Raw genomic sequence first — 17,628 nt, forward strand, 5'->3', positions numbered from 1 at the left:
CAATACAATATCAAATGCCAAATTCTTAATCAAATTAATCAAATTTTTCTAATTATTTATCCAATTATTTCTGGTATATATCATTCATCCTGTGCTACCTCCTTTTTGAATGCTGTCATCTGGATTTTAGATAATGTTCTGTGCTTTATTTATATTTAAAGTGCTATAGCTATCTAAATTTCTCTTGGCTATTTGCTATTTTTCCTAACTGTGGCATCAGGCTTCAGTCCCTTTCTAGCACTCTTAGAAAACACATTCCTACTTTCATTTGGGAATAAAACCTCATTTTATCGTAGCTGCCCTTAACAATAGAAAATATCCAAATTCACGTCTCTTTAAAAGCCCCGGAAGGAAGAAAAATACAAAAAAGAAAAAAGAAAAAACGAAAAACGAAAAATGAAAGAAAAAAAGAGCTGGAAAAAGAAAGAAAAGAAGAAACACTATTCATATTGTATCTTATGTATATAGGAGGAAGGGTTGTTGTTAGAAATTTTTAAATACATTTCCTACTCAATTCATTTATTTCACTTCTTTCATTATATCAGTATATCATTTCTACTTTAACAGATCAAAATAAATATAAATCATTATTATTCTACTATTTTGTGCGAAAAGTATGTTCCATTAAAAAAGACCAAAGTATTAATATTCTTCCCTAATTTAAATATTTTCCACTGCCGTTCTTAGTGCGATAATCTACAAGCCCCGCTGCCAATCCCAGTGAAATAATCTTCCGTGCAGTCATTTAGTCAGAAATTTTAGTGCCAAGCAAAAGTGAAAGGGGAGGAAAGTAATAAAAGCTATTCAGATGCAATACAATGCTATGTTTACAGATAGGCATGGTGTACTGGGAAAAATGTTTAATTTCAGAGTGGTTTGCTAGGGAGGGTTGATTTTGAAGTGTGATTGGACAGATGTTTGACAACATTGTGATGGAAAGGGAAGAAAAGTTGACAATAAATAACATTTGAGAAACATTCAGATATGGACTGAATAATCTATGAATATTTAAAAAGTAGCATTTGATATTGGTTGTACTTATTATAGCTTTTAAAAATTGACAAGTAAGATTCAACAGTATTTGATGAGGGACATGATTACCTGGCACTGGTCAAATCCAGAAACCTCTCCTCTTAGTCCTAAACACACTTAACAGAAAAATAGCCCAGAATGAAAATAATTGGATTAATCCATATAAAATTGTACATAGCCTATCACCAAATGGCCATTATAGCTCAGGGAGATTGTTCTGTATGATCCAGAAAAGATCAAACCTTCACTTTTTTAATGTAGTTCATGAAGGAAAAGAAACCTGAAGGGCAGGTAAATAATTACTGAGATTATAAGCTAAACTACATTTCTCAAATAGTCTGTTTCTTTATGACCGGCTGCTTCCATACATTCAGGTTTGTTTTAAAATACGAGCAAAGGGAGAAAACGATTTTGTGGTCTTAGGAAAGCTTGTTAAATGGAAGGGCTTCTTTGAAATCAAGCATTTCCCCCCAGTCCCTTATCGAAACCCGATCCGGGAGGAGAAGTTGAGTTCTCTGGGCGTGTCTCCAGAATAGCTTCGAGCGAAACCTTACATTAACCTTGCTAGACAAAAGGAAGGTGCCTAAACCCACCCCATCACCCAGGCGAAGGCATTTGCCAGCTTTCCCTCGACGCCAAAGGAGGATTTTCGCTCGGCTTAGTACAGTACTTGGTGTTTAAAGCTGAATATCCCGCGCGCGTTTCCCCAAAAGACAGTAGGTAAAAAGATGCAGAATTTAAATTTGAGGCCGGGAGGTGGTGGGTGAAGACGGAATGCAGGCTTGATAAATGAGTGCAAATTTCAGAAGAGGATCTTGCCACCGCGAATGGTTGAGCAAAAAGGAAATTCGGCTAGGATATGGCACTCTCAGCTCTTTTAGTATTCTACTCTACTGGTCCTCTTTGATTACTTTTAAGCCGCGGAAGAGCGAAATTATTTCGTTGTCTATAAGCCTCGGGACCGTTTTTTGGATAGCGCACTCCTTACACGCGCGGGTGTGTGAGTATTGAGCGCTGCTTTCCCCAATCTCGTGCTCTCCGGGTGAGTTTTACTAATTCTCCCAGTCCTCAGCCTATACTTGCTGCGTAGTGTTGGTATTATAATCAGCATCAGGAAATCATGGGGTTGGGTAAGGGCAATTAAATTCAGAATTCAGAGAGACTTATGCCGAATTAAGGAGAATAGCCACCTCTAATCTATATTGTAGGAGGTTGCTGCCCCAACAAACTCAGTCAATGCCATATTACAGCGTTTAATACTCAGCATCTGGAAGAGTCATATTTTAACATCACATTGTAAGGATGAAATAGATATATATCTGAATAGTTTAATAATGAGTGTGTCCTCTAAGTGCCTACTCGTTCTATGTAGGGACATCATTGTATTTATTTTTTAAGTACACCCTTTTTCATTTTCTGAACTTGAAACAAGTTATGTCTGTCTGCCTGTCTATGCCTTTAAGTCAGCTTGGATGAGAAAAAACGACAACGCAAGGAGAGGAGATTGGTCATGAAGTTAATATCACTTATCCACCAAAATGAATTGTCATTCTGTCTGTGACTCAGCATGTTTCAAGGTTCTGTTGACTTAATAGGAAAGCAGACTTCTCCTGGCCAGCAGGGAGGTGACATGGAGCTGGGTCCAGGAGATTACTGATGATTCTTTGAGGGAGGGGTCCTTTCCGGCTCTGTACAAGGAGGCACTTGTGTGCCCCCTCCTCAAGAAGCCTTCCCTGGACCCAGCCGTATTCAACAACTATCGTCCTGTCTCCAACCTTCCCTTTATGGGGAAGGTTGTTGAGAAGGTGGTGTCGCTCCAGCTCCAGCAGTCCTTGGAAGAAGCCGATTATCTAGGCCCTTGGCAGTCAGGATTCAAACCTGGCTACAGCACGGAAACTGCTTTGGTCGCGCTGATGGATGATCTCTGGCGGGCCCAGGACAGGGGTTTATCCTCTGTACTGGTGCTTCTTAACCACTCAGTTGCTTTCGATACCATCGATCATAGTATCCTTCTGCACCGACTGGAGGGATTGGGAGTGGGAGGCACTGTTTTACGGTGGTTCTCCTCCTACCTCTCTTATCGGTTGCAGTCAGTGTTAGCAGGGGGACAGAGGTCAACTCCTAGGTCCCTACCTTATGGAGTTCCTAAGGGTCGGTTCTCTCCCCTCTGCTGTTTAATATCTACATGAAACTGCTGGGTGAGATCATCCAAGGGCATGGGGTGAGTTACCATCAGTACACTGATGACACTCAGCTGTACATCTCCACCCCATGTCCACTCAGTGAAGCAGTGGAAGTAATGTGCCGGTGTCTGGAGGCTGTCAGGGTCTGGATAGGTACCAACAGGCTTAGACTCAATCCAGACAAGACAGAGTAGCTGTGGGTACTGCCTCCCAATGACACATCCATCTGTCTGTCCATCACCCTGGGGGGGGGGATTATTGACCCCCTCACAGGGGGTTCACAACTTGGGCATCCTCCTCGATCCACAGCTAACTTTAGAATACCATTTCTGGGCTGTGATGAGGAGGACATTTGCTTGGGTCCATCTGTTGCACCAGTTCTATTTGGACAGGGAGTACCTATTTTTACAGGGAGTCTTTGCTCACAGTCACTGATGCCCTTATCACCTTGAGGTTCAACTACTGCAATGCTCTCTACATGGAGCTACCTTTGAAGAGTGTTCGGAAACTTCACCTGGTCCAAAATGCAGCCACGCGAGCAGTCTTGGGCCTTCCAAGAAATGCCCACATCTCACCATCACTCTGCGGACTGCATTGGCTACTGATCTGTTTCTGGGCACAATTCAAAGTGATGGTTATGACCTATAAAGCCCTTCATGGTATCGGACCAGAATATCTCCAAGACTGCCTTCTGCTGCCCGAATCCCAGCGACCGATTAGGTCTCACAGAATTGGCCTTCTCCAGGTTCCCTCGACAAAACAATGTCATCTGGCAGGACCCAGGCGAAGAGCCTTCTGTGTGGTGGCCCCAGCCTTTTGGAATCAACTCCCCCCTGGAGATTAGGTCCCCCAGAGTTGGTCTGCTTAGGGTCTCGTTGACCAAACAATGTCGGCTGGCGGGACCTAGGGGAAGAGGCTTCTCTGTGTTGGCCCCGGCCCTCTGGAATCAGCTCCCCCCGGAGATTCACATTGCCCCCACCCTTCTCACCTTCCAAAAGAGTTTAAAAACTCATCTTTGCCTCCAGGCTTGGGGTTTTTAGATCTTCCCCCTGACCAATGAATGTTTTCAGTATGATTGTTGAATGATTGGTTTGATAGGTTTTCTTTTAACTAGAATTTAATGATTGTTTTAATGTATTATTAATTGGATTCATATTATTTTTCTGTTTTTGTACATGATATGAGCCGCCCCGAGTCCTCAAAGAGGGGCGGCATACAAATCCGAATGAATGAATGAATGAATGAATGAATGAATGAATAAATAAATAAATAAATAAATAAATAAATAATCATTCAGTGGAGGCTCTTATATCTCTTTCTTTCACAAAGAGACTGTATAAACATATAATATCTTATATATTCAAAAACCTATTAAAGATTTGTTGAAGAAGACAGAAGGATTTGGCCTCAATTGTAATCTATCTGGTATAATATTAATATTGATGGATGAGGAGGAAGGTTCTGCTTGAATTCTATTTCCCACTTCCAAGGAAAATAGTATTTATTTATTCAATTTTTTTATGCCACCCTTCTCCTTAGATTCAGGGTGCCTTAAAACATGTTAGCAATAGCATTTTTTAACAGAGCCAGCATATGGCCCCCACAATCTAGGTCCTCATTTTACCCACCTCGGAAGGATGGAAGGCTCAGTCAACCTTGAGTCGGTGATGAGATTTGAACCGCTGACCTCCAGATCTAGCAGTTAGCTTTAGTGGCCTGCAGTACCGCCCTCTTCCCACTGCACCACCTTGGTTCCTTTCAAGCTAAGATATATATTCATATGTATTATGTATGTAGTATTCATATGCATGTCTTATACAGTAATCCCTCACCTATCGCGGGAGTTACGTTCCAGACCTTGCCGCGATAGGTGAAATCCGCGATGGGGAATTTATCCTCCTTCCCACCAGCTCCGGATGCCTGGAGGCGAGCAACGGCCGGCTAACCTTCCCCCCCCACTACTACTTACTCTGTTCTTTGCAGCAGTTCGGCCAAATGTTGTGTTTTTTGCCTTGCCCCGGCTGTAAAGTCCCTGGTGAGCTGCCCCGGCTGTTTCTTTTTTTCTCTCTCTCTCTTCCGCCCTCGAGCACTTCCTCTTCCGCCCTCGAGCCCAGTCTGGAAATCCCCGCCGTGTCGCGTTCCTTTCTTTTTTTTCCTTTCGGCACTGGTGAGGGGGATTGAACGAGGGGACGGGCCTCCGCCGGAGCTCAGTCCCCGCCCCACTCATCATTTGGGAGTCCCGCTGGGGGATTCTAGCGCTTGTTTGTGTGGTAAAATCATTCAAATGAAGCTGACTTCAAAACCCGCGATGAAGTGAAGCTGCGGCAGGTGAAGCGCGATATAGCGAGGGACTACTGTATCTTGAAAAGGTTGTTTGAAAAGCTGGTATCATAAAAGAAGCTTCATTTTCATTTGCCTCAAAAAAAGCAGCAAAAACTAGGGCTGCAACTATGCAAAAGATACTTCTCAAGATCCAAACTAACCCCTGACCTGGAGCAGTAGTAGCTGAGACCATATGCAGTAGGGTGCCTGGTAATCTGCCATTTGGCATTAAATATTGAACAGGAAATATACAAGAAAAGAAGACTAACCTAGAAGGTAGATGGGGAAGTTTAGTAGAATCTCCAAATATGATATTTGTATGGGAACTTGATCTTTTTTTGAATAATATTTTTTTTAAAAAAATTAAGTGAGCAATCATTTCATTTTTTAAGGTTTTAGGGAAGCAAATTCCTTAGGAAACCATTAGTTTTCAACAAGGCATGACTTCTTTCTGTAGAAACATAATGCGTAGGAGGATGTTCTGTTATTACTTGGAAAAAAATATGACTGGTTAAGGGTTTGACTATCTTGTGTTTGGAAAATAATATTCAGAGAAATATCGCCTGAATAATGTTTAGGAGGCTCTCTTATTTTCACAACAAATTATCTAAATAATTTTATTAACAAGCTAATTAAACAAATGTTTAAATGTTTCCCAAGCCAGATATTCTGAAGTCACTGTTGCTTATGATACCCCTGACTTTATGTTTTAAAAAATCAAAAGGAACATTAAAGGGAATGGGGTCTTGTAGGCTTGGGAATCTTAGATTACCAATTCAGATGAGGAAATATCTTTTCAAATTTAAGTAAAATAATAATATGGTGCTTTGCTAAAACAAAAATATGGAGTATATAGGACTACAGGCAAATCAGAATAGAGTATGAGGTTTGAGTTTCCTTGTCTCAAGATGAAGATGACATAAACAGTGGTAAAATGAATTTCTGGAAAACCTTGAGATTATCCTAAAGAATGCATACATTTTAATCACTATTTTATGACACGGGAACCTGACAAGTAATAGTTGAATTTTGTTGATTTCAAAACTTTTGAGTATCTGGATTGCGATAGGATATTTTTATAAATTTCAACATTAAGAAAAATAATAAAAGTGTTTGGTTTTAAAACGAGCATATTATTTCTGAAATATATATTTTTATGTAGATTTTGTTTCTGAAACTGATTGGTTCTTCAACGGAAATTGGGCCAGAGAAAAAAATCAATGAAGGATCATTCTAGAAGTTACACAGTGAATGATGTTTCTATACCTGGTAAATCTGATATTTCTAACAATTTATTTATATTCACATATTCTTTTTTGGCTATGCATAGTAAATATATTATTATATTATATTATAACTGATCATTATTCAAACAAATTACCCTGCCTTTTTAAAAAAAAAAAAAAAAAGAACACAATACTACAATAGTAAGATAATGTTCATAACTTTGACCTGTGGGAAAGGAGTCCTTTGAAATTCACCCTAAGAAACTTTTGATAAAGCCAGGATATGCTTCAAAAAAATTAGCAAGAGGTTCTCTGCCCAGTTTTTGGGTGGGTGTGACCATGGTGGGTGTGACCTAGTTAGCATCCTGCACCATGAGGGAGAGGAATTTGCCCTCCCAAAGTTCTGGAGGCTTTCATTGAGGGTGAAAATGGCCTCCCCAGAGGTTGTCTGGAGGCCAGAAACAAGTCTGTTTCTGGTCTTCCTGAATTTCTGGTAGGCCTGTTTTTCACCCTTCTCAAGCCTCTGCACACACCCTACACTTACCTGTAGCCAAAACATGCCACAAGGGAACTCCTGGGAGGAGCGGGGCTTCTCTGAACTGCACAGAATCTTAGCTCTCCTAAACCCCTGCAAACCCCCAGCAACCCTGGGTAAAGGGTAATCTCAGATCTCGTATTAGGTCATATCCATTAATATATTAAAGTTCTGTTTTAAAAGCTGTGTTTTGTATTATGAGGTGTTTAGCCTATAGTTTACACTTTGCGAAATAGAAACATTCAAACATTGTTGAAGTAATTTGAGATTAAAGTATTTTATTTTGCTCTAATATACATTTGTTTGTTTGTTTGTTTGTTTGGATTTATATGCTGTCTCTTTCCGAGAACTTATATACAGTAGTAGTTAAATGAAAAGTCAGGAATGCTATTTTTTTGCCTTGCATACCGTATTTCTCAGAGTATTAAATGCACCAGAATGTAAGACGCACCTTAGTTTGAGGGAGGAAAATAGGGAAAAGGATCCGATTACCAGGTATTCATCTGGCTAGCATCCTTAGTCTGGTCAGCTTCAGCACATTATTTTATCTCCTGGTTAAGGGCTTAAAAAAATTATTCTGAGAGTGTAACAATAAAAGAGCTTGCAAGCCAGTAAGAGCTGGGAATATCATAAGCGCCTGGAAAGAAACAATCTGAGTAAGTAGAGCAATGGAAAAAACCTGCAAAGACTTAGGGCTTGGAAAACATTCTTCTTTACAGAGAGTAACAATGAAAGATCTTGCAAGTGGATAAGAGTTGGGAACATCATTAGCACCTGGTTAGGGCTGGAAAGAAACATTTGGAGAAAGTTAGACCAATGGGGAAAAAACTTGCAAAGACTTAGGGCCTGGAAACATTCTTCACAGAGAGTAAAAATGAAAGAGCTTGGGTACATTAATAACACCTGGTTAGGGCTGGAAAGAAATATCTGGAACAAGTAAAGCAATGAAAAACCCCCTACAAAGACAGGGTTTGTAGTACATTCTTGGCAGAGAGTAACAATGAAAGAGCTTGCAAGCCGGTAAAAGCTGGGAACATTGTTAGCACCTGGTTAGGACTAGAAAGAAACATTTGGAGCAAATAAAGAATGAAAAAAAAAATCAAAGACAGAGTTTGGAATGCATTCTTGGCAGAGAATAACAATGAAAGAGCTTGCAAGCTGGTAAGAGCTAGGTAGCACCTAGTTAGGGTTGGACAGAAATTTACTCAGAATAATGAAAACAACCCTACAAAGACTTAGGGCTTGGAAAACATTCTTCTCAGAGAGAAACAATGAAAGAGCCTGCAAGTTAAGAGCTGGGAATATAGTTAGCAGCTAGTTAGGGCTGGGGGGAAGGGAGAAAAGTACATTCAGAGTATAAGACACACCCTAATTATCAGCTTCTTTTAGGAAGGAAAAAGGTGCATTTTGTACACCGAAAAATATGGTATGTACAATTTCCTACTCTGTATAAATATCTTTTTAAAGTTTCATGTGAAAATTTTATAATGATGGGTATATTTAATAGAAAAAAGCCAATTAGTTTTTCTCTGCTAATTATTGCTGTATAACAATCCACTTTTAACCCATGTTTAATTTCTTAATGACATTTACAAGGTTCCTCCATAAGCATGCCAATTCTAGACTACAGAAATCAGTAATTTTTGCAGGTTTATTTTTGTATAGGTAGATAGATGTATTGGTAGGATATTAAATGTAATCTGGTTTCCCATTAGAAATTTCAAGCAATGGCTGTGACAATCCTGCTTTCCAGCTGGATGAAACTTCTACACAAAAGGGTGATTTAAAAAATAAGAAAAAGTAAGTTTAATCTAAGCACTTGCACATTAAATTTGCTAAGAATTGTTTCAGTTGATTTACTGTCCTATTCAAATCTTTTTAGAAAGAACAATGGAACCTCTAAGAAGAAAGAAAAGCAGATGATTGGATTTTTTGAACTGGTTAGTTTGTAATCCTATTGATATGAGTTCCCTTTTATTTATTTATTTTTGAAATAGTGGAACATATCAGTTTAAAATATACATTTTAACCCAGATGAGGCAAATAGTTACTTCATTGTATAATGTTTTATAATTTTTAACCGAAATATGTTTTTCTAGCGTGCTTAAAATTTCAGGCTGTGGCTGACACTTCAAAACACAGTAATTAAGCTATGGTTTTCCTCTCTAAAATACCTACAGGGACTTAGAAACAGTTTAGGTAAATAAAAATGGTACTAAATACAGACATTTTCCTCTGTAACTTGTCTATTTCTCTCTATTTAATTTAAAGAATCTTTTAAAATGAAATGAAGTAGGAAAGGAAATAGGTGGAATATAAAAATTAGGCACCTTCAGAACCAAAGTGTCTATCAATGCAATGACAGTTGGTAAAATTTTGATGTTGAGCATAGACATTAAATCATCCAATAAAAATAATGTGTAAATGGTTCTGTCTTGTTATCATACAAATCTGTTACAAATTATTCAATTACTGGTTGTCAAATATGGAAACAAGACGGTCATGACCAGAATCCAGCTGAGTTTAGAGGTAAAAGATAAATAGGTAACTTGTCTTTATAATATGGCTTCCAAAATGCAAGATAGAAACAATATGCAATAGGACTTGGACATCCTAATTGCCATCAATGAGACAGTCTTGTCTATAAAGCTATATGGAATCTCCCATCACGACTTCATTTAATTTTTTCTGTATCCATTTAGTTTACTTTTGCAGATGCTCTAGATACTATTTTAATAATTGTGGGATCCATCGCAGCTATTGCAACAGGAACTGGACAACCAATTATCGTAATTATCTTTGGGCAGATGACAAACAGCTTTGTGGGTACTAGTTTTAATGCATCTAGAGGTAAGAGCTATGTATGACACCAAGCAATAATATATTGAATTATGGTATAGCAACAAATGAACCAACACTAGCTTATTAAATGCTTAGTGTAGGATATGAATACATTAACAGAGAACTGGGAAGCAGGGAAATGAAGACTCTGATCACTAATGAAAAAAGTATTGAAATGTAGCCAAAAAACCACAGTGCCCAACATATTAAGACTTTAATATAAGAAATTAGTCTTTGATTAATTATAAAATCATTTTTTTATTCTTAGGGATCACATACAGTAGATAGATATTTCTCCATGATTATCTATACCTAATCTGTTATTTCATGTCCTTCAAAGGTGCACTCTTTGCCACTATAACTAAATTATAATGATAGTATATCCACTCTGATAGATGGCCATATCTAGTTGACCTTAGCTGATCACAGAAAAGCCTCGTAGTGTTGGACCTAGTCGAGATAAGAAATTATTATTAAATTTGAAACTGTGAGCCAGACTGGAAAAAGCATCCTAAAAGGTAATCCCATTTGTGTTTTGCCAAAAATAAGGAAAAAACCATAATGAGAATATATCCATATAACGATCAAGAATCTGGGATTTTGTCAATTTGCAATCTGCTATAGCTTGATTTTGGGATCAGATCTAGAAAGTAACAATTTAACTTTAAGAAATAAATATTATGTGTCTTGTACATAGAACTTTAGACTGTATGTCTGTCTAAAGTTCTATGTACAAGACACATAATATTTATTTTCAATCATCTAAGTCATAGTTGTCTCAAAGATATTTTTCCCTTCAAAAGTCAACTGGACTGGGTTTTTTTCCCCTTGAGGAAGAACAATAAAACATATTTTAACCCTCCATCAGTTCTAATGCCTGGAGGATAGAAGGATAGGTTCTGACAGGATGGGAGGGGAATAGAAGGATTGTATTTTTTTGCAGGCAAATGGTTGTTAGCACTTTAAAGAAGGGTAAAATAATCCATCTATGCTGGAACTGAATTGAATAAAACAACACCCATCCCCAGTTTAACAACAGCCCTTGCAGCAATTCCAAGATGTTTCCACAATCAATTACACCCTGATCCAGGTATTCCTGAAGGTACAGATCTCATGTGATCGCAAAAGGTCTCAGAGAGTGTTAATAACTGCAAAGAAATACAATCCTTCCAACCCCCACCCCATCCTATGAGAACCTATCCTTCCATCCATCCACCCCACCATCTAGTCTCAACTGTCAGTACCTATCCTTTCATCTCCCTGTTTATCAGAACTGATGAAGCTTCTTAGATGAGAAGTGAAATGTTTTCTTCTTCGTCCTCAAGAAAAAAAATCAACCCAGTTGCTTTTTGAAGGAAAAAAGCAGACTTTAGACTGAGTAAAAAATAATTGGGTCATACTGCTGTTTAATATCTATAAATTATCTACTGATACTACTGTTGTTATACTCTTACTTATAGGAAATGTAGAAATGAATAATACAGCATGTCCTGCTTCAGATATAGAAAACCAAATGGCCTCGTATGTACCTATACAGCTTTTTCCCTCTTCCTGTTTGCAACTGACAAATTGTAACTTATATTTGATTTTATGGTTAACTTGTGTGAATTTAATATTCTATTTTACTTTAAATATAATGAGCCTGGTGCTGCAGTGGTTAGGATGCAGTACTGCAGGCTACTTTTGCTACCTGCCAGCTGCCTGCAGTTTGGCATTTTGATTCTCACGGGTTCAAGGTTGACTCAGTCTTCCACCTGAGATAAAATTGACTCAGATTGTTGGGGGCAATATGCTGACTCTGTAAATCACTTAGAGAAGACTGTAAAGCACTGTGAAGTGGTATATAAATCTAAGTGCTATTGCTATATAGCAATTTAATATTGTTCTTTTGTTACATAATAAAATGTTTGATGTTATATCCATTATCATTGATTGACTTTATCGATTATCTGCATGACTATTAACTTTCTATGAGTATGAAATCACTCTATCCCTCCTTTTTTGTACACAAGAATGTACTTTACAATTTTAAGTTGGGAACTATTTTGGGGGGCTGAAAAAGTAGAAATACTTTAGTAACAAATGTATTGACTGTTCATTTATTCCACAGACATGCGTACTACTTTGTTGGAATTGGCTTTGCTGTACTGCTCTGTAGTACGGTTGAAATCTGGACCTTTGTGACTGCCTCTGCAAGACAAACATCAAGGATACGCGACAAATTCTTTTTTGCTGTTCTTCACCAAGAAATGGCCTGGTTTGATACTACACCAATTGGAACATTGAATACGAGACTGACAGAGTAAGGAGGATCTTTTTAAAAAAAATATGAAATTTGAGGAAGATTGTCACTGCCATGGACCAAAAGAGGACAAATTTCTATAGTTGCTTTATTTGTATTTCCATATCATCAATTAACCACATTCGCTAGTTATATTTACTTATTTGTTTTTAAATGTTTTCCGATCTTAGAACAAAATTTTCAGAACTTTTAATCTTGTATTATTATTATTATTATTATTATTATTATTATTATTATTATTATTATTATTAATTAGATTTGTATGCCACCCCTCTCCATAGACTCGGGGCGGCTCACAACAATAACAAAGACAATGTAAGAACAAATCTAATAATTTTAAAAACACTAAAAACCCCATTATTAAAAGCAAGCATACACACAAACATACTATGTATAAACTGTATAGGCCTGGGGGAGATGTCTCAGTTCCCCCATGCCTGACGGCAGAGATGGGTCTTAAGAACTTTACGAAAGGCAAGGAGGGTGGGGGCAGTTCTGATCTCTGGGGGGGAGCTGGTTCCAGAGGGTCAGGGCCGCCACAGAGAAGGCTCTTTTCCTGGGTCCCGCCAAACTACATTGTTTAGTTGACGGGACTCAGAGAAGGCCAACTCTGTGGGACCTAACCGGTTGCTGGGATTCGTGCGACAGAAGGCGGTCCCGGAGATATTCTGGTCCGATGCCATGAAGGGCTTTATAGATCATAACCAACACTTTGAATTGTGACCGGAAATTGATCAGCAACCAATGCAGACTGCAGAGTGTAATTCTTATAATAGAACTTGTAATCCTGAAATTACAATTTAAAAATATTTACATGAATTAAAAATAGATAACATAATGTCAAAATACATATTAGCCCTAGGATTACCAGATATATGAACATGAAAATGAAGACAAAGATAATTGGAAAGATGGATAAATGGGGATAAAAAGAGGACACCGTATTTAGTATTTGTATTTATACTCATTGAAGAGGAAGAAATTACAAGTGAATAAGCAAGCAGCTGATGGGTAGTATACTTGTGCTAGTTCTGGGTATTTGTATAGCACTATTCAGGCTTCTAGTTCAATCCAGTTAGGAGACAAAAGGCTTCAGTAAATAACTCATTAAGGTTTTATCACGCAGCAGCAAAAGTCAGTTGAAGGGTATTAATCAACTAATTAAGATCAAAGAATGGAGATGGTTAACTTGAGGTTAGCATTTGTTAGGAAGAAAAGCTATTCAGGAAGACATAGCTTTACTGGGTGTCTGATAATCCTAGTTAGAATTAGATTACAGATTCATTAAAGCTCTATAGGAAGTTAAAAATTAAAATATTAACAACATAATAATCCTTGATAAAATAAAAAAAATATTTTCCCTGACAATGGAGTGACAATAAGTTAGAAGTCAGCTCAATCTCACATAGGAAAGATTTCCAGAGTTGGAAGGCCACCAGCAAGAAAGGACTGTGAAATAGAAGAATAACCTCTGCTTAAGAAGCCATGTTTTTCTATTTCTTTCCATGAATCTACTATGATTGATTGATTGATTGATTGATTGGATTTATATGCCGCCCCTTTCTGCAAACTCGGGGCGGCTCACAACAAGGTAAAAACAATACATAATAACAAATCCAATACCCACCAATCCAATTACAATTTAAGCTAAAAAAATTCATAAAAAACAACCCCAGAATATTAAAAAACAAGCACACAATCAATCTAACACCAAAACAACATGGGCAAGGGGGAGATGTTTCAGTTCCCCCATGCCTGATGGCAGAGGTGGGTTTTAAGGAGTTTGCGAAAGGCAAGGAGGGTGGGGGCAATCCTAATCTCAGGGGGGAGCTGGTTCCAGAGGGTCGGAGCCGCCACAGAGAAGGCTCTTCCCCTGGGTCCCGCCAGATGGCATTGTTTAGTCGACGGGACCCGGAGAAGGCCAACTCTGTGGGACCGAACCGGTCGCTGGGATTCGTGCAGCAGAAGGCGGTCCCGGAGATATTCTGGTCCGGTGCCATGAAGGGCTTTATAGGCTATGGCTATTTATGTGATACGTCAGAATTCTACCTGATGGCTGTTAGCAAGCAATGGTAACTCTATGAGTTCATATTTGCTCAGTGGAATTTCATAATTATTAGTTTATATTTCACTGCATAAATCATGATCTCTGCTCAGCATTTTATCCCAAAGTTATTAACATGAATTAAGGTACTGTACAACAATAATTACTGAATGCTTCAGAATATTGCCTTTATTAAAAACAGGATGAACAAAACTATAGCCTTCAATATTTAGTATTATTCTATAATGTTTAGCTTCCCTTCAAAGTATTTTACACCTTTATTTAATTGTTTCATTAATTTCAAATGAGAGCATATTCTTGTATATAGAGGAATGTTAGAGGAATTTCTATATCTCTCTCTTCTCCCTCCCTCCACCCCCTCTCTCCTTAGCTATTGTAGAATGGGGGGGGTGTTTCCATTTATTTCTGAATGTTATAATAAAAATAGTAACATTATTGGAGTACAAATTTAATTTAGGACAATTTTTCAACCTTGGAATCTGCTGCAATTATTCCCTGACTATATTTAGCAAACCACAATTTGGTTTGTTTCTCAAACTAGGTTTCTTGAATTGCTAATTACATACAATGGGCATTCAACTTTCATCAGAAATATCTCATAAAAATATAAACCACTACATTTGACTTTTATGTATGCTGATTTTTTAAAAATATGTGAATAAAGGCAATTGACAATAGCTTTTCATCTTCTGTTTACATTACAGGGATATTAACACAATTCACAAAGGCATCGGAGACAAGATTGCTATAATAATCCAAGATTTTTCAACATTTTTGACTGGGGTTATAATAGGATTTGCATATGGATGGAAACTGACTCTGGTGATATTGTCTGTTACTCCTCTTATTGCTGTTTCTGGGGGCATATGGTCATATGTAAGTTTCTAGGAGTATACATATTAGCATAACACAGCTGCATATTTCTTTCTTGATGTAGGAAATTCACTACTACAAATTTTCAAATGAACAATACCATTCTATACTGAAACATTTCTAGTGAAGCAAAGCCTACAATCCTTCAAAACAATTTATTTTACTGTCAGATAGTTTCTGTCAACACAATTCCCCTCTATCTAATATTCAATTATCTGCTGTGGCGCAGTGATTAGAAAGCAATATTGTAGGTTAATTCTGCCAACTGCTAGCAGTTCAGTTCCCACCAGACCAAGCTTGGCTCAGCCTCTCATCCTTTCCAGGTGGGTAAAATGTAGGAAGCAATATTCTGAATTGGTAAGCCATTTAGAGAGAGCTGTAAAGCACTGTGAAGCAATATATAAGTCTAAGTGTTATTTCTATTTCATTTGAATAATTTTCCATAAGATTTGAGCCTAGGGGCTCTTATTTTACACCATACCAAAACAACATTGTTTTTCTTTCTTTGTTAAAAAAGGATTTACAAATAAAAACATATATGGCAAGGGGGAAAAGTGGATACATCATGCATGAAAATTAATTTGTATTAATGTATCAACTTGGCTCTGAAATATCCTAAAATTGTCTGCTGTTTTGCTTTAATTTTCACATACATACATACATACATACATACATACATACATACATACATACATACATAAATACATACTCATAGATTTTCACAAGTATAGTATGCAGATCTCGGCATATTCAGATTTCTTCCCGTGTAAGGTTTAGTGAATCCTGGCGATGTTTCGATGAGGTCCCACTCGCCATCTTCAGGTTTTTGTCTTCAGCTTCATTCACTTGAGCACAAAGCCAAAGACAACAGCCTGAAGATGGCAAGTAGGACCTTGTCGAAATGTCGCGACTCGCCAGGATTCACTGAACCTTACATGGGGAAAAACCCAAATATTCCAAGATCTATCTATCTATCTATCTATCTATCTATCTATCTATCTATCTATCTATCTATAATCCATCCATCCATCTATCCATCCATCTATCTATCTACTTATCTATCTATCTATCTATCTATCTATCTATCTATCTATCTATAATCCATCCATCCACCCATCTATCTATCTATCTATCTATCTATCTATCTATCTATCTATAATCCATCCATCCACCTATCTATCTATCTATCTATCTATCTATCTATCTATCTATCTATCTATCTATCTATCTATAATCTATCTATCTATCTATCTATAATCTATCTATCTATCTATCTATCTATCTATCTATCTATCTACTTATCTATCTATCTATAATCCATCCATCCATCCATCCATCCATCCATCCATCTATCCATCTATCTATCTCTCTATCTCTCTACTTATCTACTTATCTACCTGTCTATCTGTCTGTCTGTCTGTCTGTCTACTTATCTATCTACTTATCTATCTATCTTTCTATCTATCTATCTATCTATCTATCTATCTATCTATCTATCTATCTACTTATCTATCTACTTATCTATCTATCTATCTATCTGTCTATCTACTTATCTATCTATCTATCTATCTATCTATCTATCTATCTATCTACTTATCTATCTATCTATCTATCTATCTATCTATCTATCTATCTATCTATCTATCTATCTTTATCACAGCCATGCAATAGTTCCAGAGGAAACAATGGCACTGTGACACCCTATGCAAGAATGTAGACTAGTTAAACAAAACTATTTAACAATTTCCCAATATCAATAAATGTACAAAGTCCATATGCACAGTTAATCTGTAGGAGAGAAGAAAAATAGTTTTACACCTCAAAGATAACAGCCATGGCTTAAAACTAATGAGGTTAGATTATTTTGGTATCAAAGGGAATTCTTTTCCAGGGAGGAAGCCAAGGTTAGGAAGGCTGGACCTTGAGAATTCAGTAAACTATATTTTCTAAAATAAGGACATGAAAGGAGCATTTCCTTCAAAATAAATCAGAAACCAGAAACATTTCTACTACGAATATTTGACAAAAAGCTTGAAAGAAAACATTGATACATCATCTTGCATATATTAACAGCAGTGAGAATATTATTAGTACAGTATTGAAACAGGGTGATGTACCAAATGATAAGGCCATTATTAAGAAAATGTTAAAATCTGCAGAGCTAAATAAATTAACAATTGACCTAAATCAAAAAGAAGATTCAGAGTACTTGTGAGGTTTGGAATATGTTTTACAAATGAACAGAAAGA

At 37.3% G+C, this 17,628-nt stretch overlaps 1 protein-coding gene across 5 annotated transcripts in view; it reads left to right on the forward strand.

The window, feature by feature from the left end:
• The first annotated feature begins 1,627 nt into the window (after positions 1 to 1,627).
• The window catches only part of ABCB5 (ATP binding cassette subfamily B member 5), a 54,493-nt gene continuing 38,492 nt past the window's right edge, over positions 1,628 to 17,628 (forward strand). For 2 of the 5 annotated variants that reach the window (XM_070729352.1, XM_070729353.1), the window contains exons 1-8: positions 1,647 to 1,752; positions 6,700 to 6,806; positions 9,014 to 9,098; positions 9,181 to 9,238; positions 10,001 to 10,148; positions 11,600 to 11,660; positions 12,250 to 12,441; positions 15,211 to 15,702. Coding sequence is in view for 3 of the 5 variants with exons in the window: in XM_070729349.1 (XP_070585450.1) it covers positions 6,758 to 6,806; positions 9,014 to 9,098; positions 9,181 to 9,238; positions 10,001 to 10,148; positions 11,600 to 11,660; positions 12,250 to 12,441; positions 15,211 to 15,382 (765 nt within the window). In the remaining 2 variants the exon portion in view is untranslated. Of the gene's footprint in view, positions 1,753 to 6,699; positions 6,807 to 9,013; positions 9,099 to 9,180; positions 9,239 to 10,000; positions 10,149 to 11,599; positions 11,661 to 12,249; positions 12,442 to 15,210; positions 15,703 to 17,628 lie in introns of all 5 variants that reach the window. The other 3 variants (XM_070729349.1, XM_070729350.1, XM_070729351.1) reach the window with 3 other exon arrangements.

This window comes from Erythrolamprus reginae, chromosome Z (genome assembly GCF_031021105.1).
Source record: "Erythrolamprus reginae isolate rEryReg1 chromosome Z, rEryReg1.hap1, whole genome shotgun sequence".
Classification (NCBI taxonomy): domain Eukaryota; kingdom Metazoa; phylum Chordata; class Lepidosauria; order Squamata; family Dipsadidae; genus Erythrolamprus; species Erythrolamprus reginae.